Source organism: Carettochelys insculpta, chromosome 18 (genome assembly GCF_033958435.1).
Source record: "Carettochelys insculpta isolate YL-2023 chromosome 18, ASM3395843v1, whole genome shotgun sequence".
Classification (NCBI taxonomy): Eukaryota; Metazoa; Chordata; order Testudines; family Carettochelyidae; genus Carettochelys; species Carettochelys insculpta.
In genome coordinates this window covers 11,274,661-11,299,829 of record NC_134154.1, presented here as the reverse complement: position 1 = coordinate 11,299,829, position 25,169 = coordinate 11,274,661, and the positions used below count along the sequence as shown (strand labels likewise).

The 25,169-nt window shown below is 40.1% G+C and overlaps 1 protein-coding gene across 3 annotated transcripts in view; it reads right to left on the bottom strand.

Annotated features, from left to right (window-relative positions):
* Positions 1–8,028: 8,028 nt before the first annotated feature.
* Positions 8,029–25,169, bottom strand: part of YPEL1 (yippee like 1) — a 33,150-nt gene continuing 16,009 nt past the window's right edge. For all 3 annotated transcript variants that reach the window (XM_075012823.1, XM_075012824.1, XM_075012825.1), the window contains exons 3-5: positions 17,161–17,204; positions 14,836–14,944; positions 8,029–9,337 (exon numbers count right to left, since the gene is read on the bottom strand). In XM_075012823.1, the coding sequence (XP_074868924.1) occupies positions 9,248–9,337; positions 14,836–14,944; positions 17,161–17,204 (243 nt within the window). In that variant the 3' untranslated portion in view covers positions 8,029–9,247. The remainder of the gene's footprint in view (positions 9,338–14,835; positions 14,945–17,160; positions 17,205–25,169) is intronic.

Below are 25,169 nucleotides of genomic sequence, written 5' to 3'. Positions count from 1 at the left end.
AGCACTCGCTATACTAGCTCCCAGCTGGCCTCAGACTGGAGTTAAGATGTGCTAGTTATGTATAGAAAAATCAGCTTTACTCTTCAGAAGCCAAAATGTCCACAGCAATAGCACATTATTTCATGCAGTCATGACATGAAAAGGTTAATAACCAGCATTACCAATTTCCCTTAATTATTAGTGTGTACTTAAGCCATAGCTTTTGAATATGCTGGCTTACAACTTAACCACATACTAACTTGCTTCTGTGGCTGAAGAGGGATTGCAGTGCCTGAAGTTTACCTTCACTGTGCTCAGCTTCTCAGTCCCAAACAGTGACTTTGCCAAAAATTAATGGGCTAGTCGTTACAAGAGAAATAGTAGTTTATAGTATCTGTCACTTTGTTCAAGAGATGCTCTGCAGCCCAAGACACACACTGCTCAGCACCAACGGATTATGCTGCTCAGAGCCTCGCTGGCTTGCTCACCAAAGAGGTATTTGTGTCAGTTGCAGACACAGTAACTCATCTGTTCCCCACACTGTGCATGGCTAGGAAATAGCCAAATGAAGGCAATGTAGACAGGAAATGCTAAAAAGGGTATACAACACACTTGGACAAGATTAGCCTTTGAGAAGGGCTCTAAGTGGGTTAACTGCTTAAGCTTTAGTTACTACTGACTGCCCACTTAGAATAAGCAGGGCATTTGTAAGACACCTTGTCATTATTTTACCACAGGCTAGCCTCATAGTTGTAAGGTGTAAATACGAGGGCTTTTCACAAAGTGAGAACTGCAGGTTTTTGTTTGGTTGGTGTTTTTTTAAGATGAATTCTTCCCATTTTCATAAAGGTCAATGGAAGGTGATTGAGTTCCCTATCCTTCAGCTGAGACATCTGTATCTCTGTCTCATGGCTGTCCAGTGGAAGTCAAGCAGTCTATGTGCACTTTTCAAAGCGACTAGCTAACATTACAGACCATGATGTTGCTCTGATTCCCAACGCATATTGTAGCACATTGTAAGGCTGGGATAGCTATCTACATATGCACTGCACTATCAATGGCTAATGTGAGGTGCCTGGGGTATGAAAAATACTGTATTAGCACCCAATTCTGTTCCAAATGGACACAGAGATAGCACAGATTCTTTTATTTTTTTTTAAATTAGTATACATTCAATCAGTATTTAGCACAAAATTCTGTTGCATCTCTACAAACAGTGAAAATATTGAAGTTTAATATATTAATGGCATTTCTAACCCAGTTTCTCAAAACACATCAAAGGTACTTTTTCCTCACAGGGGACTGAAGCCAGGAAACATTATAAAGAAGCTGTTTGAGTTACCCTAAATTATATATCCAGTGGTGAAATAGTTTTTCCATTATGAGATCAAACAGAATTGTACTTAAATTTAAAGACTTCTACAAGCTTTTGTGCAACAGAATGAGAGATTATTGAACAGGCACACAGTAAACCTGAGCTGAATCTGTGGCATGCAACCATTGCTCATTCTTGTGCTATTCAGACTATCCAGTGGCTGTGCACATTCAGCAATCATTGTCCTTTCAAAGCTATCAAACGGGGAGGCGTGGGAGGGTGGGGACCATCTACGTAAGCAGGCCTTGCTGCGAGCCTCAGAAAAGACACAATGTCACTTCTTTTCCTTCAGCTAAAGGAAATGGCACAATGAAGGCTGGCTTATAGCTTTCTATCCCATTATACACACTATGCGTGCTACCACTACAGGTTACATGGAGTTTAACGACAAAAGTGATTATCAGTCATCTAATCTGAGCTGTGTAACACAAGCCACCAGCAACAGCACAGGATGCTGAGGAATGAAAACAAGTGGGTATAACTCTGTATTTTAACCTTTCAAATTTAGGCTGAGAAAGATATTTGAACTCCATCAGACATAAAATATTTGTATCTACCATAATTGGGCTGTGTTCCCCCGCCCCTCCCCCGGCGCAGGTCCCATTTTTATGGCAGTATGTTTTAAAACGAACCTGCATCACTCAGTTATAAATTATGCAAAGTGGGGCCTAGGAACCTACCATTCAAAAGTCTGTAATCCCAGAATATGTATATACTATTTGTGTTGTGTGCAGGGGTCACTCTTGTATGTGCAGTTAGAAATATAACGTACAAGCCCATTCGTACGTATATCTAGATGTGCTAATGAAGACCATTATAAGTATGCAAGACAATGATGTGTGAATAGTCCTGTTTTTTCCCTGTAAACCTGAAGTGTGGTTGGTTGGTTTGGTCCTACAAAAACATGTGACCAAGCTACTTGGTGCTGAAATCCACCTTGAATTTTGTCCTTTTCCATGGGGAGGAATAAAAAAGAGATTAGCCCACCATATGGAAATTCTGTCTAAGGAAAGGGAAGCAAACAATGATTGTCTTCAGCTGGCTTGACAGCTTGTTCCCATCCAAAGAGGGCACTAGCAAGCACTTGGAAACAAAAGAATTCTAAGGAGCGTGGTGGAGAGAAACTGCTTGGCCGAGGTCAGGAAAAAAAAAAAAAAAAAAAAAAGAAAAAAGAGATCAGCGCTAGCCTGAGGACTCCACAGGAACTAGGCTGAGAAATTATGACTTATAACAATGTCTCTTTGGGTGCGTCTACACTTGCATTCCTCTTTTGAAAGAGGCATGCAAATGAAGCAAACAGAAAATGCAAAGTGTATAAATTTGCATATTTGCCACATAATTTGCATATTATGATTTCAAAAGCGCTTCTTTCGAAAGAAGAAAGTCAGTGTAGATGCTGCTCTTTTGAAAGTAAATCCATCTTTGAAAGAATCCTTCTTCCCATTAAATAAAGGGAAGAAGGATTCTTTCAAAGATGGGGCTTACTTTTGAAAGAGCAGCATCTACACTGGCCTTCTTTTGAAAGCAGCTCTTTTGAAATTAGAATATGCAAATGAGGTGCTAAATATACAAATTTATACTCCATTTGCATTTTCTATTTACCTCATTTGCATACCTCTTTTGAGAGAGGGAGGCAAGTGTAGACACACCCTTCATGTATTAGGCTTAGTTGACATATTCTGATTTATTCAGCTTAGTAACAGCTCAAAGGATGTTATCACTTGCAACCAGTCAAATCCCATCTTTTATGCATAATCACTTATTATTAAACTCAGTGTAAATAATTACCTTGGAGGCAGGGATGGCAGGAAGCAACAGCTGTACATTTCTCTCTCATTGATAAAGGGAGTACAATTTATGAGATTGCTCTGTAGCAAATTCCACTGCTTGCCCCCCCGCCCACCAAATGGAACCATAAAAGAACTAGCCATGGGCAGAAGGGCTGGCTGCACATGGTGCGACCTGAAGCACTGCGCTGCAAAATAGACGGAGCCAGGCCAGAACTGCTCCCACAGCACCTAGTGCCCCAGGACAAAGGCAAGTGCCATACTGGACCTGTGTGGAGATCCTGGACCTCACAGAGCTCTGTGGACAGGAAAGCCCTCTCCAGAAGCTCTGCACCAGGTGGTGAAATGCCAAGGTCTACAGCCATGTCACACCCACACTCTGCAGGAGTGCCAGCTCAAAATTAAGGAGCTGCAGCAGGGCTACTGTAAGACCTGAGAGGAGTCTAGCCACTCTGGAGCAAGACCCCCCAGTGCCACTACTATGAGCAGCTGGATGCCAATGGGAGGGAGTGGGGAGCAGTACAAAGGCATCACCTACACCCTCAGCAGTCGTGGAGTCCAGCCAGGACACACCCGATGTCATCCTCCAGCTGCCCAAGGATATAGGAAGGAGGAAGTATCAGAGGGGCAGCTATGTTATTCTGTATCTGCAACAGCGAGAAGTCCTGTGGCATCTTATAGCTAACAGATTATTGGAGCATACACTTTCGTGGACAAAGACCCACTTTGTCAGAAAGCTTAATGTTCCAATAATCTGTTAGCCTATAAGGTGTCACAGGACTTCTTGTTTTTGATGAAGAGCAGGAGGTGGCCAGATACTCCACTATGCCTTCCAGCCACCATGTCCTGGAGCTGGTCCTCCACTCCCAGGATATCCCCCAGGATCCAGGTGAGGGTACTTCAGGTGAATTAAAAACCTTTCCCTACTGCCTAGGGAATAGTAGGTGAGCAGTGGGTAGTTGCATTCCTCTGATGGGCCACACAGCCTGGAGGTCACCAAACAGCCAAAGTCATCTGTCCAGAGCAATCAGCTCCAGGATGCTCATACACAGGAACCCCACGGTCCCTCTCATGAGGTTCCACAAAGTCTATGATGGTATAAAGCCTCAAATGGAGAACCCTGAATTGCTTTTCACAGAACTCCATCATAACCATTACTGGCTCCAAGTTGAGACATTGTAGTACTGTATATAAAAAGTGATTCCCCACCAATGGGTTAGTACAGAGATATTTGAAGTTTCGGAAGTGTTTACAACTGGTGTCTAAAATCAGTTTATTATTTAAAAACTTTTGTTTAAAGAGCAACCACAAAAGCACCTGCTGACCAAAGAAATTGAAAAGTGAGTGTCCGATTTACTGTGCTTCCCTGAAATTCATTACTGCTGTCAGGCTGATCAAGCTTACTTACAAAAAATAGAGACTTCATCCAATCAGTTCAGACCCCCAAATTATTTTTTCAAAAAGACGACAATGCCCATGTAGGATCTTTCGAAAGTTTTAAGGGGGCTGAGGTTATGCTTTTAAGCTTCTGAAAGTGCCATTAAGCACACTCCCGTGACGAGCAAGAAGTTTGAGACACACTGACCAGGGACATATCCTTAACTTATCTTTAGAAAACTTATTTTTGTGAAGAAAAAGCAAATTTTTAGCTTGACATAACTAAGATATGTAGTCACATAGCTTAGAATGATTCCCACGGCCGCAGATGGCACAAGTGAAAAAGTAATTCAACAAAACAATTGAGCTTTTATTGTGATACTTCAGATACAATATAGTGAAACAACAATGCACAGTATTGCTAGGACAAAACAGCAAAGCAGCCATGTCATCTGCAAAAAAAAAAAAAAAAAAGCATTTTAAAAGTGTTTAAGAAACAATCTGAGGCAGAACTGATACTTTAGGTCTTAAATTATTTGTCCTTTCCAAAAATCACTTCTGAAATTCCTCTTCCTTCACAACAGATACTGCTGATTGGGTTACATTAGTACTAAATGAGGTACAATACATCATCCTACAAGTCTAACAGTAATTTGACAGCTTCTTTGCAGTCTTGTCCCATTATTATACAACAGGGATGTTAAAATTTGTCTTTCTTGGCTCTCTGGTATTTCAGTTTAGATAGGGGAGTTGCAACCTGACTGCATGATCCTCTCATCTGAAAAGAAAATCTTAAGAAAGCAATATATAAAGGAAAACTTTCAAGTCAGCTGGAAATGGCAACAAGCACTCCATGTTAGCACAAATGTAGTTTAAATTAGTGAGCAATATGGATATTAGAGTCTCTATAATCAAAGGGTTGAGTGCATCTGTTAGTTACTTTGAGGTCTGATTCATCTGAAACCAAATTAACTTCAAATTATGTTTTCCCACAAGATGCTAAACAATTAGATGCATGAAAATTACGCCAGATATAGAAAGGCTGTTGATTATTTTTAAACTTGCCATATATTTAGTTTGCGGCATGGCATCAGGACTTCATTAATCACTGTTACAAATCAACTTACTTCACTATATAGTTTATAGATAATAAAAAGTTCACATATTCCAGTCCCTATAAACAAAAGGCAGAAGCTACTCAGAAGAGGTTATGGATGGTTAAGAATATAATAAAATACTATATATTAAAATGGCAACAGCGAAATAAATAAAAAAACAAAAACAGCAAAAGTGGTTAGGCCAATGTGTCATCAAGGCCTCCCTAATTGTCAGACGATGTACAGGAAATTCCGCAACTTAGCATTTTGTAAACAACAGTATTGCCTTTCACCGATTAAACAGGTGTCCATAGCTATGGAAAAACAATGTTGACATTTAAAGTAGAGTCAATACTGTAATACCTGTGTCACAGCCACTAGTTAGGGCTAAGAATGAAGAAAGTGTCAACAGATTCCAAAATTATGTCAAATTATGATGATTATTTTAGGACAGACATAGCTTTCATAGGTTCAAAAGAAAAATACATGTATATTTTTTACTAGCGTATTCTTATATATCCCAATGAACATTCTTTCCTAGAAGCCAGCTCGGAGTTGGTTCATTTGGTCCAAGAAAGAGCTAGCATGAAACAATAAAAGAATCCACAAAAAAAGTTGTTACAGTTTATAAAAAAACTCCATAAAATAAATGTTAAGATCAACCATACAAATAACCATTACAAGTAAACCAAAGTGCTCAAGTGGGAGAGGAAGTAAACTTGCCCAGAATGAACACACAAAATTTTAAATATAATCTTAATATATTACAAAAAAAAAATTAAAGGGAAAATGCTTTGTAGAATTCTCTTCAAGTAAGTTTTTCTTTTAAATGTGCTGTTGGAAGGTTCAGTGACCCGACTGACCTCTTCTCATCAACCAGCAGCCATTGGTATCTGGAACCAACTTTCACCAAAACCATTAGGCATAATTATCCACGTTATTACAACTGAAGAATTGTTTCAAAGATTCACTGATGTCAAGCAATATGAAAAAAAGGTTCACATACTTCCAGATATCATAGCAAGCATAGTAGTAGGAATTTTATATTTGTTATAGCTCTTTCCCTACTACCTCTTAGTCCCCCCTCAAAAGAACAGTAAAAGTGTTTATTTGGTTCTCTTAAAAGCCGTGACATCATACATAAGTCATATTAACTCCTTATGCCAGTAGTTGAAGATTATGTGCTAAGCACTTACTGAAATCCCAACCTTTGGCATCAAGGGTAATTAAGGTTTTGGTGAAACTGTCCAGTTTAAAATACAAATAAATAATGCACTGAAAAAAGAGGTTGAAAAAAAAATCTAAGAATCTCTCTTCTAGTTATTAAAAAAAATAGCTCATTGACAGGAAACATCCAAATTCACTATTTAAAATATTAGCACAGATTGTTCTCCCTCTATTAAAAAGAAAACACTAACCTCACATTTCTACTCTAGTGTCCATAGTGAATGGCCGTGGTGGTTTTCTTCTTCAACCCAGTGTAATTCTCCTTAATAAGTCTGTACAGATCCAACAAGAAGGTGTAAGTTTCCCATAGACATCTTTGTGTGTGTTTACGTTTAGGTTTATGAAGCCAACACAAACTCCTTACTCATGGCTGTTTCAGTGCTTTCATTGTTGGCAATGGACATCATATTGGAGGAAGACAAACAAGATAGAATTTCAGGTTCTTTTAGATTGAACAGATGGGTAGCACACAGATGACCATCTTGTGCTAGTGGCATTCAGATAGAGGGGACTGCTGGGTCCAATCTAATTCTTCATTATGCAGGAGCAATATGAGCCATCCCACAAAATCCACTTTGGACCCAGCTGTACTGGACCATTCCTTGTAATTAAGGCCGAGTTCAAATTTAAGTTCTGTAGGTTCATTATCACAGCCACTGATTTATAGCTTCTGTATTGTTCCTAGCCACTAGCATGCTTGTAAATGAATCGTGTGTGGTATTAAAGTGCAGTAGAGCTTTGAAAGCCTCTCAGAAATTTACCCAAATTGTAACAGCAGCAGCAGTTTGCACATATTGCAAACTTCACAAATGCCATGTTAAAATGGTTATTGAAAGGAAACTAACTTCCATTCTGTTGTAAGGATTTCATATTGTTCATTCCATCATAGTACTTATGTAGTGTTAATATGAAAGGTCTTCCACAAATACTTTTCTTTGATAAGAAAGTCAGAAACTAATGTAGAACACAAAGGTTAAATTTTATAAAAAACATCTCTGAAAGTGCATGCACAAAACCAGACAGTAAATTTTGTGGATACACAACCACAGTAGTTTTTCTTACTAAGTCACTCCAGTTAAGTAGAAGCTGGAAAAACAACAAAAAACAGAAAGGATGTGAGCTTTATATAAATTTTATTATGAAAAATGTATTTGGGGATGATTTATCCAGCAAACCAACAAACCCCTTTTTCTTTTTTTTTTTTTTTTTTTTTTTCAATTTAAAAAATTATTATCCTTTTTTATGAAGAAATGAAGTCAACTTCACAATTTCCTGCCCGCCCACCAACATCCACAGTTCTGCAGGTACTGTTATGGACTTCCATCTCAAGTTCTGGCCTCTTGTCACACGAAAATAACTATTTTTGTTCAAGTGTAGCAAAATCAGAATATTTCAGTAAATTTTCTTTATCACAACCTCTTTGTCCAGTGCATTAGACTACACAGCTACATGGAACCAGCCATTACACTTCACTGATGCACAAGTCCCTGTTACTGTTAAAAGGTACAGTACCAAAACTTTTTTTTTTTTTTTTTTTTTTTTTTTACACTAAATTTTTTTTTTTTTAATAAATACAAGATGCATATATTTTTGTGCCCTTCGATCTTGCAGGCTACAATTTTATCAACTTCTCCTTTCAAGACACAAAAGTTTGCTGGATAAGGAATGTAATTATGTTGATTAAATATATTCTACATTATCACTGCCTTAGTAGCCTTGTAAATTAGTTGCACTAACAATATCGAACCACTAATGTGTTGTTCTTTCCAAAACTTAAGGTTTACTAAATTGAGTCAATGCAACCAAAAAATTTCTCAATGAGCACTGTACCTTTAAATTAACTTGCCTGCAAGATGCACACAGATTATGGTATTCCCAAATTTTAAGAAGCAATTAATGTATACTCTAATACTGCATCCCTTTCACTTCCAGAGACATCAGAAATTGCTACATATAAAAAGCTATCCCAGCCCATACATTCTTCAGGACCACTCATATCAGTCTTCTACTAGATTTGATGTGGGTGTTTAGGCAAGAAGCATGCACAGCAAAAGGTAGCATTGAAGGCGTATGTCAAACAGAGATGCTAACCAGTAAAATTCATTTGCAGTTAGTGAACTGTTTCTCTAGAACTTGAGAGTTTAGAAAAAGGTCATCCAAAATGTTCCAAAACAACTGTTCACACAAGAATACATATACAAAAAGAGGAAAATTACACAAGGAGAAAAAGGCAAACATGGCCTGAAAGAGCCACCATAAACTACACTACTCATTTGTGAAGTTTCAAAGTTCAGTGATATTCTCAGAGCCACCTCAGCCAAAATCCTCTTTTCACTTGCATTTGTTGCTTTATAAAGCACGTTCCACAGAATATTGTCCAAAAAGAATGAAAAAATGCTTTTAATTTACTCCCAGCCATTGTCTTTGATCATATGTGCAAGTTCAATGATAAATTTTCCTTCTTTGTATTTCTGACTGCTCTCAAATGCATGTTCCTATAGGAAGAAAATATTTTAAAATATTGAGTTAGTTTTTTCATGTTATTTCATCAACAAATTTGACATATATAACACTTGCAACATCTATGAAGTCTTTCTGGTGGTATTTCAAACAGGAAGGAGAAAACATCATTACTAATAAAATATCTAATTTTTGGCACATATGGTGTCCTTTATATAAAAGCCATGCTAAAATTTTAATATAAAATTTCACATGCCTATGCAAAATTATAATTACACATTTATTTTATTGCCTATATAGAATATATTCATTTACCTAGATATTTTTATGACCCACATCAGTATCTCATCTTAAGAGCCTCTCAGACACATTTAACATGATGACTGTCATTTCTATAGAATGCCAACATTATTATGCTGGTACTTTATTTCAGAGCCAAGATATTTTTTTTGTGTGTGTGTGTGTGTGTGTGTGTGTGTGTTATTTACATATTGTCAACTACAACTCTGGTAAAGCCAATTTCTCCTCAAACTAGCCCTGGAATTGTTGGATTCAAACTGTGTTTTTTGCCTATATTCATATTTTGACAAGCCACAACTTAATTGTAGGTGATTTTGTAGTAACAGCTTAAATTTTTGTTTTTCATTACTTTAAAGAGTGTGCAGTGTGTTTTACTGGAATATCATAGACTGTGAATTCTAAACCAATCTTGCAAGGTATGACAGAAACCAAAGTTAGCATTACGGAAATGGAACCCCAGCTGGTCAATTTCCTTCCTTTCATGATTGGACAACAGTCCTTTCACGTCGTCAGCTCTGGATGTTCACTACTACTGAAAAAAGGGACCTATGCAGCTGGTTTCCAGAAGATTCTGAAATTCAGCTGAACCCAATACATCCTATAAATAGAAATATGCAAAGGCCACCTTAAGAGTTTAGTATTTTCATAGTGCCAAAACTGGAGCATCTTAGCAGTCTGTATAACTTTTCAGCCATAAAACTGCAATGAGGGTGAAGGTAAAATAACTCCGGCAGGCTTATCATGAAGTACAGCAAGCCAACAGGTGATGGGTTATCTCCAAAGATGCACTGGTATTATGAACAGCTGAACATGATTCTTGGGAAGGACCCAACCATGTTGCCCATTCTTAATTTGGGCTCTTCAGGAAGCCCTTTTCTGGAGTTGGGGGTGAGTGGAGAGGAGCTGAACCTAGACAGAAGGCAGGAGAAAGAGGGCAATGGAGAGGATGGTGGTAACTGTCAGGGGCCCAAGGAAGCTGTTATTGACAGCCTGGATCTCTTCACTCTTGACCTCAAGCTGGTCCCCTTTATGCTGATCCCAGAAACACCAGTGTCCAGCTGTTATGGCAAATATTTTTTTCTAGACTGTTACAAGCAGGTTGTGGCTGCGTTCAGGTACACCTTTTCTATGAATCTATGTTCCTCAGAACAACTTAATACTTCTGGCGATGGAGCACTTATCCTTTTTGAAACAAAAGCAGTCAAGTAGCACTTTAAAGACTAGCAAAATAGTTTATTAGGTGAGCTTTTGTGGGACAGACCCACTTCTTCAGTGGGTCTATCCCATGAAAGCTCACCTAATAAACTATTTTGCTAGTCTTTAAAGTGCTACTTAACTGCTTTTTGTTTTGATAGTGTATGAACTAGCACGGCTTCCTCTCGGTTGTTATCCTTTTTGGAGATCTCCAGGAAGGCCTCATCCACGTTCTCTTGTATTTTTTCTCACAAGTTTTTTGGGCAGGCCTGACTTATTGCAGCTTCCATGATAGCACAGCTTGCCGTGCCAGACAACCAGATAGGGATCTGGTATCATGTTGCCACACATCATTTCGGCAAAATTTTCCAGGCTTGTGCTCACACAGGATGAGCACCTTTTCCTTTTCACTCTTATTCTTGGGAGGGTAACATCTTCTTTGGCAACCTAAAGAATCATGGGAATTTGGATTAGATCTCTTTGCCATGCTCCCGCCCTTTTCCATTTACCTATACCACACTGCTGCAACATGTGGCTAGTGGGCACTCCATCTTCCACTCTCCACTCGGTGGCAGGCTCTTCTGGCCTTCTGCCCTCCCACCACACTGCTGGCTTGATTGGGAGCCACTGAGAAATGTTCCCCACTGCCATGAGGCTGGAAAACCTTCCCCCTGCCACCTATCTTTGAACTTCACATGGATCCCTCCACACCCAGCCAGCCATGTGGCTGGAACTGAAACTTTCCCTCTTGCCATGTGGCTTGCAGGCACTGGCATGTCCAGCACAGGTGGGTTTTCCTTAGGAAAGATTGCTCGGGGGACCACTGAGAAAATTTTTTCCACTAGTCCTGGACACCAGTCGGCTTCTCTGCTTTAAACCTCCTCCCCCACCCCCCCGCCTCTAGTAAAGCGGACAATATCTTATCACGTTCACAACGAAATCATCTGGATAAGTGATGGTTTGTGCAATGCAGAGTTTGATTCTTTGTCATCCTTAAGAAGCCAAAAGCGGGCTTGCAAAAAGAAAGTTTCACCAATTGTAAATACAGAGACCCATTCATTCAATGGATAAGCACTTTGTGTGGACTGTATCTCAGTTCTGACCTTCACTTTCCAGCAGACCTCCTCAGCATAAGAGACAGGGCAGGGAAGTACAAAAGATTCAAGCATGACCTTATCCTACAGCAGCTGGAACAGGCTGAAACAGCATCTGCTGCCAGCCAGAGGGCCACAGCACAGTGGCAGCAGAGCGTCCTGGAGTTCAGGAGAGACTAATAAGCACACCTGAGAAAAGACATAGTGCAGCTCCTCACAACTGTGAGAGGCCAAACTGAGGTCCTGTGGCTTCATGCTGGAGCTGCAGAGGGACTCCCTATGCAGCATTCAGTTTGCAGGCTCTGCTCCCTGCTGCCTGGACTCCCTGGAATCCAGGTCACCCACACCCCCACCCCCACCTGTCATGGTCCCCAAATGCATGGAGGAAGGGCAAGGATAGTCTGACACTGCACAAGGTTATTCTACAACCCTTGACACTCCTCCTGTTGTCTGCCACTTAATCCTCTCCCTGCCAAACAAACATTCTTTTTATGACAATCACTGTCTGATTTATGGGTTCACATGTATGGTGGGGGGCACACATCATTGTGGGGACTTTGTCAGAGGGACCTGGCTAGGGTGGGGGGGCTGGAGAGGGCTGATAGCTCAGCTGCCTGCCGCTACACAGAGGTCCATGGAAGACTTGCACTAGATACACCCGGAAGGGTGTGGAGAGGATTGGGTCCCAGAGTGGGTCCTTGGTGGTGCCTGCCCCTAGGCACAGGGAAGGCAAGTGTCAACCCTGGCTTATTTCAATCATGTATGCTCCTCTGCTTTAAAAAAAAAAAAAAAAAAAAAAACACACACACTAGCCCCCGCAAAAACTAAAAAAAATTTTTTGTGTGTGAAAATAATCCTCCCTTTACATCCATTTTTTTCTTGCACCTTAACCCTCTCCCTCTTCCTCACCCCACTAGATAAAAGTATTCTTTCTATGAAAGCCATCCTTTGATTTATTGGTTATTTCATAGGATTATTGGTTATTGTGGGGTGCACAAATCATTTTGGGGAATGGGCAGGGGTGGTATTACAACAGTCAAATACAGCAGAATCATGCAACTACCTGATCATTCATGAAGCTGTTTTTCATAGCCTCTCTGATTGTTGCTGCATCTGCATTCACATTGGAGAATGTCTTTGTGGGTAGCTGCAAATAAGCCCTGCTCATAGCATCAGCCTCTGCACTCCAGGCTGTCAAGAAATTCTCCTGCCTGAATTCACAAAGGTTATGCAAAATACAGCACACTGCAACCATGGTGGGGCCATTAGTTTCTGAAAGGCCCAAATGGGTCAACAGGCACCTGAATGTTGCTTTTAAATGGCCAAAGGCACATTCCATCACAATTCTATACTTGCTAAGTCTGTAACTGAAATAATTTTTGCTGAGGTCCAGGGCACCTGTGTATGGCTTCATGAGGCAAGGGAGCAGAGGGTAAGTAGTGTCACCCAGTATTACTATAGGCATCTCCATACCACCAAGCTTGATTTTCCAGTCTGGAAAAAAAGTCCCATCCTGGAGCTTTTGGAACAACCCAGAATTTCTGAAGAGGCATGCGTCGTGAAACTTTCCCAACCATCCCGTGTTGATGTCAGTGAAATGACCTTTGGGGTCTACCACCACCTACACCACCATCAAAAAGCATCCCCTTCTGCTTATATACTCAGAGACCAGGTGGTCCATTGCCTTGATGGGGGAATGTGCATGCCATCTATTGCCCCAATGAAGTTAGGAAACCCCAGGGCAGCAAAACCATCCACTATGACCTGTATATCTCCCAGGGTCATAGTGTTCCTCAGGAGACACTGACAGATTGCATTGGCTATCTGCACCACCATGGCCCCCCACTGTAGATCTGCCCACTCTGAATTGATTTGCCACTGTAACTGTTGGGTGCTGCAAACTTCCATGGAATGAGTCCCACTCGTTTGTGAACAATTAAAGCCAGTCACATTTTTATATTGCTGCGCTTCAAGACATGGGAGCCAGCAAATCACGAAATTCCATAAAAGTGGACTTGAGCATGCAAAAGTTCTGAACTACCGCTGTCCTCCCAGGACTTCAAAATGATGTGGTCCCACCAGTATGTGCTGGTTTCACAAGTCCAGAACCACTGTTAGCAATGCATCCAGGAAACCAGCATTTCTACGTTCCTGGTCCACAGTTGAGCAATTTCTTCTCCATCCTCCTCTTCAAACATCATCTCAGCCCACTGTCTTCGTTGTCAAAAGAAACTGCTTAACATTCCAGGAAGTTGTTGTAATAGCCCACGCAATGACTTGAATCATTCGAGGATCCATGTTTGAACTTGCACTCTGCTGCGATCTACTGTTTGTTTTTGTGCAGTTAGTGCGTGCTCTGAATTCTAGGAGAGTGCTTTGCATTCTGGGATAGTGACATCGAACACCCACAAGAAACTGCAAATTCCCCCACCCCACCCCTCAACGCAGGGGTACAAAACCTACAGAATGCCACAGGGCTAAAGCATTGTGGGACTGGTACCACAATGCACTGCTCACACAGTCAAACCTGGATAAGGTAATGGAGATGTGGTAAGCTGACATGCAGAAATGCGACTTTCTGGAACATTTATGGACAATTAACTTTTGAGTTTATAAGATTGAGGTTAAACAGTCAAATTTATCAAAAATTTATTTTATTTCAGTGTGTAGCTGTAGCCTCTCTTTGGCTCCATTATTCTCAAAATGTGAAATGTTGAGCCTACTACAATGTTCAAGCAATATAGTTTTCTTCTATTACACCCACTAGTTATAAATCCAGTATTTTTTTTCTGACGATGTGAAGGAATGAGGAATGCAAGTGTAGACACAGCCTAAGAGTCACTTAATGTAGCAATAACAAATGGTGCCTCAACAGCATAAAGACAACTTCTGTATTACTAGATATATGTTTGATCAAGAAAGAAATTATTATATACATTACTTACATATTTCCATCCAAGAGTGGTTTTACAGTTTTCACAATAGATATCTGCTACAGCATGTAAACCTGTCAAAAGAACTCTCTCCTCTGCTGGCCCACAGCCCACATTTACCCTGTAACAGAGAACAGAAATAATAGTATTTCAAACCACAAAACAATTCTTGCTTTTTTGCTCGACTTCATACTTTTCTCTGGGAGATGAAATCATTCCTGCAAACCCCGAGACTAAGTCTCCAAGGCATATATGCCATTATGTTTAGTCAAACTTTTGTGAAAATAAATTCTAGGTTTTTAATCATTTCGTTTTTCACAATCTATCATGAAAGTTTAATTCATAACATAAGTTAACTATTAAGCATGTCATCAAGTAACATAAAACAAAGCTTGAAAAATGAGAAACTATTTAACAGACCTCAAAAACAATATACAGGTAGTCTCCAGCTTATGAACGAGCTGTGTTCCAAAAGTTCATTTGTAAGTCAGTTGTTTGGAACTCTGAACACATTTTCCAATAGAAACAATGTTATAAATGGTAGTTAGGTTCCCAGACTAGCACACAAAAGCCTATTTAACCCATAAGGTAGCTGAAATACGGTATATTTGCAATGAAAAATAGTAGAAAGAGTTTACTTAACCTTGAATGCTGGTGGTTGAGGAAAGGTAGATTTAATCAGAGAAGAATGAACAGGCAGGTGGAGATTCTGAAGGAGACTTCTGGGCATCCCCTGGCTGCCCTCCCACCCTGTGGGCTCTGCACTGAGGCCATCGCCATCCCCTGGTCACTGACCACCTCTCCCCTTCATGAGCTGCACCAAGCCCCCACTCACCAGGAGGCAGCGAGCAGGAGAAGCCAGAACACTCTGTAGGAGAAGGGAGCAGCCATACAGCCAGCGCTAGAGAGAAGCAGTGGTTTCCTCTTTAAAGTGCCTCTTCTCGACGACTGGCTGCATGACTGTCCCCAGCTCCTCAGGAGTCCTCCAGCCAGCACTCTAATGCTCACCACCACATGTGCCTTTCCACCACCTTTGTCTGTTCCCTTGGTCTGCAAGTGAGCTTTCATTTATATGTGCAGGTGTGCCTAAATCAGATACTTGTAACTTGGGAAGTTCCTATATTAATAAATGATAGACCTGCCCTACACTGGGAATTAGCTACTGTCAAAAAGGGTAATCTCCACCAGCGCCAATTATAGCTTTCCGTTTCTGTTTTAGGCATTTGTACCAATGCAATTACACTAACGGCTAAAACCAAAGCACTTCCCAATGTAAGAAAGGCTTTACAAATATTGCCAATAATAGACCAATAATCAGAGCGTGAATATTTAAAAGCCAATGTAATGCCTCTTGATAAAAACCAATGGAATGCCTCTTGAACATTTAACTATGGAGCACTACTCCAAAAGGAAGCTTTCCCAATTAAAAACATACATCTAAGAGACTAGTCAAACAGTCATTCTAGGAAAATCAGGCAACATTTGATTAAAATGTTTCTACTGTGATACTACCCAGATTGGTAGTACTCGACTATGCTTAGCATCCCATTTACATATGAAGCAAATATAAGTAAAAGAATAAAGGTATCTGTAAAAGGTCAAATAATCTTTTAATTTTCACCATAATTACCTGGTCTATACAAATAAAGACGACACATCTGACTCATGCTATTTATGAATTGCTCTGAGCAACTCAGCTGGTTAAAAATGGAGATGCAATCCAGCGACAGCATGTTACAAAATCAAAATTAGTTCACTGTCTCTAAAGGCAATGTATCAAGGATGTGTGTGTTGGACTAGAATGGTAAGGTGAATTTGTAAAATATTAGACCATCTATAGATAAGTCTGGCTCCTTGCTTCTGAGAAATCTGCAATTATAAAGGCCAATATTAAAGCATTCTAAAGCTTAACCTGAAAAAAAACATTGACATCTCCGACACCAGATGTCCACCAGAAAAAGTAATTTTCTGGAACAACACAGTTTAGTGTCACTTTCCTCTAATCAGTCAGAATCAGATGCAGCTGAAAGCTTTATTTGTAATTAGAAGTTAAATGTAATGAATGACAGGACTTCCTAAAAAACTGTAAGGAAGACTCATACTACAAGTTGCACAATAGTAACATTTTCCTGAAAAAGGACACACTTACCCCAGTCACAGATGTCAATAGGGACTGAGAGTATAAAGCCTTAGTCCATTTAAAAAAAGAAAAAAAAAAAAAAGAATTTGAAAAATTAGGTGAAAATGAGACTTACTACCATTGAGTATTTTGCCCATTTGAGGAATAAACCGAACGATAATGCTTCGTAGTAAGTATGTAACTGTAGTCATACTTACACAGAGTTAAAGAGGTAGGCTCTTCCCTGGCTTCCCTGAAAAGACTGTAAGAAAGAAAAATATAAATAAAACAGCTTCAGGAGTGATGTGTTATAAGACATATAAAATACAGTGCTGCCTTAAAAGAAATTAAGGTTTAATACAGAAATTACATTTTCTGCTCATGACAAGTTGCAACCAGATCTGTAACCAGTTGATGACATGGCTAGCTCTAAATCTGTGCTTAAAACACCACACGGCTGCATGCCTACAAATGGTTCAACATGCTTTTCGTCACAGGGATGTGACCTTTTAACTTGCCTACTTAACTAGTTTAGCTCGTCTATTTTTCTCATGGCACTCTCTCATACAATGTGTTTCTACAACTACTGTATATATGCCCTTGCAGAGGTAGTTACCAGACAGTAGCCTACCTTTGCCCAGAACTTATGCAGCAAGCACAGGTGTAAATGCAAAAAAACCCACACATTTTAGCCATAAATAAGAGTCAGAAATGCCACACATCTGCTTTAATGGATGGGGGAACTTGATGGGACTGTCTTACTTCACTGCTGGCCCCAAGAACGAGGGAAGGGACAATTACTGAGGGACACCAGGTAACTCCTGCCCTGCACTCCAGAAGTCCATCACACCCATCAGCCAGCTGGGTAGGAGGAATGCTGACTGACCAGCATTCCCCAGATTTCAGGATTTAACTTGGAATGGGGGTGATGTGGAGCTTCTTTCGGCTCTGTTCCAGCAGCCCCATCTTATACTACCCAAACTAGGAGAGTGAACCAGCCCGACAGATACAGTAGGTCTGACTGCCTGTCTCGGGGGCTCACGAAGAGTTGTCTTCTCCCAGGGGCCAACTAACAGAGGAGTTGGGAGTTTTTTGCCTTCCTTGCAACACCTTCAAGCCACAATACATTAAGTAGCAATATGCTTAGTGTCCAACTTTGGCACCTGGCTGGCATTTTTAATTAGTTGCAACTTGCAGTGGTCTCCCAGACCTGTGACTTGGGTGATAAGTCTTTTGGCTCAAGCGTTGAATGAGACTTTGTGGTCTTCATGGGCCAAGGTCTACGCTCTGTTCCCCTCATGGAGCGGAGCATGGTAAGACTCAGAAAGCTGAGTCTTTGGGGATAGGCTGAAGGGAGCTTACTGTGAGTTATAGGTTATATGGTAAGGAACCCTGTAACACACTCAACCGACGCCAATTAAATCCCTGGTACAGACAAGTATGGTTGACGGGTGGTTAGCACCCCTCCCCTCAAATTTATTAAAAGCTGTAGCTTGATGCTTAATTCCATGCACCTGTCGCTATTTCATTACCATATTCACATTAAAGTCTGCAGTGGGTAAGAATCTCCAAGGCTACAGTTACATTAGCGACTTTTGCCAACAAAACTCATGGAGTGCGCACACAAAAAATATGTTTTCTTGATAGTTTGTCCTGGCTTCAATGGGCTGGCAGGGAGGGGACCCTGATTTCAGTGGTTACTCAACATCCCTAACATGGCATTGAGCAGATTTTGAAAATGTGTCTGTGCTCACCATTTAAGACAGTGTATTCTGTGGTGTATTTGAAACATTTATGCATTTGATACGTCTTTAGCTTGTTGTATGCACTACTACGTTGCAAACCTCTCTAAGTCAGACTGTAAATGAAAGCGTGACATTTATGAGCAATCAAATCAGCTGAAAAAGTGGGTGCGCCATGGAATGTGCTGTTACTAAAAAGGCTGGGAACCAGTGGCATAGACTATGACCCTTAAATAGAGGATAGAAAAAGCATATTTCCTTCCCCAACCATTCCTGGGTAGGGACTGTCAGGCTGAGCTCAGACACCATGCCAAAAAGGAACATAGTAGTAGTCTGCTACTTAAGTGGCATCTGCTCTAGAGAAATTTATCAGACTAATATCTTCATGCTGTTCCCCAAGTATGCTAGTTGCAGAAGAAATTTCCTCACAAATGCTATGTTAGAAGGTGTTAATATTGCACGGTAAAGCACTTAAAAGTCTGAAAAATTCCTTTTTACATGACGGCCAGTGAACAAAGTGGATTTTATATCTCCATCACTACTTTGATGTATCAAAGTAGTAGACTGCACTGTACATGTTTTGTATATGCTTGTAGGAAAAAACATGCAATATTGTATTATTTGAGAAGCAGCATAAAAAGTCGTACAAGGACTAGATACACCAAGACGTATGAAAACTTAACACTTTTTTAGATGTAATATATACTAGATATGCCTTTATGGTCAGGTGACCTATTACTGAAATGCAGCCAAGACTAGTGAAGGAATGACATATAGTTTAACAGCTACCGTTCTGCAACACTACTGCTCTGTTTAGATAAAGAAATGAAAAAATACCATGTTTCCATGAAAGTATAGAGGGAATTTAGAATGGAGAATGTTATCTCCAAGGTCCTAAGAAAATTTCTTTTATTCAGTAAAGGACAACAATAACTACCATTCACAGGAGCTTGATTTTCCACAACCACAGTACTTCCAAAAGTAAGTGCATACATCCCTCTTTTACTGTTCTGGGGCACCATTTTTAGCTTTAGAAGTCTTGTCTACAGTGCATGCCCACACACTACAGATCTGCCAGCAGAGATCTGCCACTCAGGAGCATTCTGTTGACATCCTTGATATTGATCTGAAGAAGTGAGTCTGTCCCAGAAGAGTATCTGAGAGGTAGCCAAGGACTTCTTGTAGTTTTTGTTCCATGAAAGTTCATCACCTAATAAATTATTTTGTTAGTCTTTACAGTAATATGACTGCTTTTTTGTTTAGATAGAATACAGACTAACATGGCTCTCTCTCTCTCTCACTGTTGACATTCCTGTTCACTTTGTTCCATGAGGAGGAAGGGATGTCTTGCCAGAGGGGGCTTCTCTGACATTTGGCCCAATGTGGATGGGCTAAATTTTGGAAAAGCCTCTCCTGACAGAACTCTTGGCAAAAATATGCAACTGCATTGTGCAATTTGCTTATCTTTTATCCAACAGTTCTCGGTAATATAGAGATAGTCCACAAGAGTACAGGCTAAAATGGTAAGGCTATCATAATCACTGCTTTCTCAGGAAAGATTTTAATTGAAAACTCAAGCACTTTTTATTATTCCTTGAAAACTGTTTTATGGCAACCTGCCATTTAATATACAATGAAAGTATTCAAAATGCTCAGATGGAAGTGTTTCTCTATTTTCTAAAATTGCTAATTGTCTATGTTATCAAGTATTATGGGCCATCTTGAAAAATACTAATAAGGATAAATATTGTAATAGAAATTTCATTCACTGACATTGTTTTGTTAAATTTTCCTCATTTTCTCTGACAAAAGAAAACGAGTTACTCATGTAAGAGGCAGTATAATTTGTTTGTAGATTAAAGGAGGGATTTTTTTTTTTTAAAATACTCAGCACTGAATTCTGCTGTGACCAAATCAATGGTAAAAAACTCACAAGTCAATGGAAGCAGAATTAGGTCAGAGTGCCTTTTTAAAAATCCCACTTTCTTTGAAGGCTGCTTTCATGGAGATTATACAGACCACCATTGAAAGGATTTCCCATTACACAGGATCTTTTTGCAGAAATCTGCAGTGCAGATTTTTTACTTTTCATAATCTGAACCCATAGGAATTATAATACCACTGACACAATGTCTCCTGGTCCCTCCCCAACAATCCCCCATCCTAATAACTTGTGGCATTTCTGGCACCAAAGGCCTAAGACAGAGAACTTGCCAACAAAGAGCTAAATAATGCACAGTAACCTTGAGTGCATAATAATTTGTCTGGAAAAAGGCTCTTAAACTAAAGGTGTCACCTCTGTACACTGTGAAAGAACAGAAGCCAAGGACTAAATCAACATAGTATATTTATGTTCTCACAGTCTGAAGAGGACACAAAGCCTGTATACTATTATGAGCTTTGAAATAATCACGTCTCATATACCTCATTAAAATACACATAGCAAACTAGGATACCACGTAAAGAAAAAGGTGAATATGAATTATACCATGATATTAACCAGGAATGGCTTGTTTTGGGATGCACTTGTGGTTCCCTAGCAATATAAAAGGAAGAAATCTTGCGCTCACTGTGGGCAGAAGGCCTATTTATACCTGCCCTTATAGTTGCAAGGACAGACTACAGAACATTAGAAAGGGAAAGATGAGAAGTCATGCCAGAAAACAATCCAAACTGAAGTAGCTCTATAACTAAGTACTACAAAATACAGAAAAGAAACTGGATTTTAAAAACAAAAGGTTTGTTTTATAATACAGGTTTGTTTATGAAACAAAAATCTTCTTCAGAACTTTTTGCCATTAATATACTTAGATTTATACAGTCAAAGAGCACCCAAAACAACACAATACATACAAAAACCCCACATTTTCTTCCAGAATACAAATACCCCATCTATAGCAAATATAAAGTCTCCAACAACAGCAAAAGCCGCTATCGGAATACTCTCCTACTAGCCAAAAATCACAAATCTCACCACCCTTCATGACAGCAGGAGACAAGATGGGCCTTAGAGCACACACTGGAGGTTAGCAAAGTCAAGCCATTACAAGTCATGGAAATGAGTGTTCCAAAAAGGTCTGGAGGCCTAACAGAGACCTCTCTCTTTTTCCTACTAACTGGATTCTAATTTACTAAGGCATCTCTGCTGATAACACCTGCAGTAGTATGGGACAGAGAGGCAATCACTTTGTAATGGAGCAAGATGACCCCAGACCACTTAGGGCTTTTAAAGATAAAAATCAATGCCTTAAAATAAACCCCAAAACAAGAAATACATAGTGAAGACAAGAGTATGGTGTATTCACAGAAGAGACAATACTCAAGAAATGGTTGCCAAAGCCTGTACAAGCTTTATTTTCAAATTGATTTAAGATGCAGTCCTATTTAAAGTGCATTGGAGCAGTTCAATGCTGAGGTGACAAAAATCATGGATAAACAGTAGCAAGATCCACATCCACAACCATTCATAAGCCTTTGCTGTAAGTGTTTTTTTTTCTTTTTTGTTTTGAATCACAACTACCTAGCTATTGCTGCTGATTGATTTTCTAGTGGCAGCTGTTAAGTCTAACCCCAAGTCAATCTATAGGTCATCACAAAACAGTCTGAGGGGCAGATTTTTTTAAATAACCAGACCATGCAAAATAGTATTTTTAAAATTACCATGAAAACATTTAAGAGCTAAATACATTTTTTAAAAGATTCATATATTAAAAAAGGGAGAGAATTAGATGCATTTCCTCTCATTTTAAAAACAGCAGTTGTATTTACATTTTTGTGATTTTTATTTGTGGGGAAAGTTCAACACAATATATATAATGAATAATAATGCACTAAAAACCCCAGTGTTTTGTCTCTTAAAAGTAATTTTCCTTGCTTGTCCACAGCTGCTACTATATTTTGATTTCCCTAAGTACCACCCTGTTCTCAGTTTGAGCCTTTCTAATCTGGCACTCTCTCATCCCACAAACTCAGTAATCTGGCATGATTTTAGTTAGCCCAACAACCACTTATTCACATTTTCTTCTCTGTTAGGAAGTAGTTTGAATGAAATCCTTTCCCTCGATGTTGTTGTGGAACTTGTTCTATGGCTCATTTGTAAGAGGTGCTGTATCTTGAGACACAGTAAGATCTAGTGGGAAGGGTCCCTGAAAGAGAATGGGGGGGTGGGGTGGGAGATGTTGGAGGATAGTATGTAGAACAATAGTATATCCCTGACCGAAGATGTCCAAAACCCATCTGTCTGTGGTTGTCAGCATCCATTGTCGGTAAAAAGGGGATGGAGGTGGTGGTGGAATATTTGAGAATCCTGGTGCACTGGAGAATGTGGGAGGTTCAACAAGTCCTCGACCAAATTTTCAAACCTGCTGCTTGGAAGCAGATGGTGCTGTTGAGTGATAATTTTGGGTTCTATGCCTCTAATTTCATGGTCTATTAGTGTTGTGTTGATATGGCCTGAAAGGTTATCTAGGGAAATATTGGTCTTTAAATCTGTGATATGGGGTTCCTTTTGTGGAACAGAGGAGTGAACATCCCCAATGTGGAGCAAAGAAGTGCATGTATCTTTGCTGGAGTGCAAAATTTCATCAGTGTTCTCTGCAAAAAGTCTGATTTTATCAAATGCTAAATCCTCCACCTTTGCCTGGAGGTCTTTTGGAATGTCTGCTGCTTGTGGCCATGACATTCTTCTCATGACTATGGCTGTAGTTATAGCTCTGGGTGCTGTACTGGCCACATCTAATGCCATTTGCAAGGCTGTTATAGATATCGCATAACCTTCTTGAACCATCAAAACAAAAAAGCAGTCCAGGAGCACTTTAAAGACGAACAAAATAATTTATTAGGAGATGAGCTTTTGTGGGACAGACCCACTTCCTTGAAAGCTCATCACCTAATAAAGTGCTACTGGACTGCTTTTTTGTTTTGATAGTATATAGACCAGCACGGCTCTCTCGCTGTTACTATTTCTTGAACTATGGATTTTTAGAATAGGTCTTTTTTATCCTCAGGGAGAGACTGAATCAGGAGTAAATTTTGAATAGTTATCAAAATCATGATTAGCTAGGAGTGCCATGTAAGTGGCTATATGCAGTGTGGAAGATGAGTATAGCTTTTTCCTCAAATAATTGTAAATGCCTGTATTCCTCATCAGAGAGATTATTTTTATATTCTGGTGCTTTCACCTTCTGGCTGGCTGCACCTAGCACAAGAGAAGTGGGCTGCGGATTTTGAAACAGGAAGTCCGTGCCCTTTGTGGGGATGAAATACTTTATCAGCCTGCTTATTTGTAGATGTAGTCATGACTAGATTCTGCCATACTTCATCTGCTGCCTCCATTATAACTTTGTCAAGTGGTAAAGCCCCTAGCAGAAACAAGTGGCTGTAGATTTTTAAAAGTTTGTATTGCTTCTCTGGCATTTCTGATAGCATGATCTCTTGCCTACTAGCTACCCCCTTAAAGAGCTCTTGAACTTGTTTGAGGTAGTCAGGAGGAGGATGTTCCATGGGGCTGATCGCTTCAGAATGAGAGACTGAAGTTTTAACCGTGGATGAATCTACAGGTGGCTGCAACTCAAGACCATCTCAAAATGGCTGTAACCGATAGCCTGCTGCCAAGACACAACAGGGCACTGCATGCTGTTCCAGCATTAGGAATGACACTTGTGGAGTTGGTGCTGCTTGAGCATTTGGCACCACAGCTGCTGCTGCCAGTGTGGGTGACAAAGGCAGCACAGCCTTCTGCGGTACTCTTGGTGCCACTGAGGTGGAAACTGGCGCCACTTTACACAGAGTGCAGCTTATGTGTTGAGCCAGAGGCAGGTTTAGGCTTCTGAATGCCTGAGGTGCCTGGCTTAGCACCCATGCTCACCCTTGGTTGAAGGGACCATGATAGGGAAGACTTGGATTTTGCCTTGTTCTTGCAGAGGAAGAAGTGGAGTCCCCATCAGACGGGATTTTCTCTACCGTATCTTGACAGTCTTGATATGGCTCCAGAGCCTTGTCAAAGGAGCATTTTTAAACATAGCTCCCAGTTCTTCCTGGCTTGAACTGCAACGTTCTTAACTGAGAGCACTTGTGTGGTATGTTTGCTGAGGCAGTGTATATACTAGGAAAGGCCATTTGAGGCAGGCATGAGTTTGCAGCAGTTAGAGCCTTTCTTGAATCCCAGTGAGGCAGGCATAATGAAACAGGATTTCTTGTTCAGTTCCTTCCTCTCTATATGCCTGTTCATTTACTCAAGAGAGAAAATAAAGTCTCAATGAGCTATGTACAGTATAGATAACACTAATGACAAAGGAAGAAAATCACAGCTAAAATTTTTTTAAGTGTGTAAATAAGTTAACTAAGAAATTCACAAAGACAACACTAACTCTCAACCTAAATATTTCTATGCTATAGGGCTGAGGAGACAGAGGAGTCGAGCTCTGTTCCTAGCCTAGGGCGGCAGTGAAGGAACTGAGGAGAGAGCGGGGCTGTGTGCACAATCC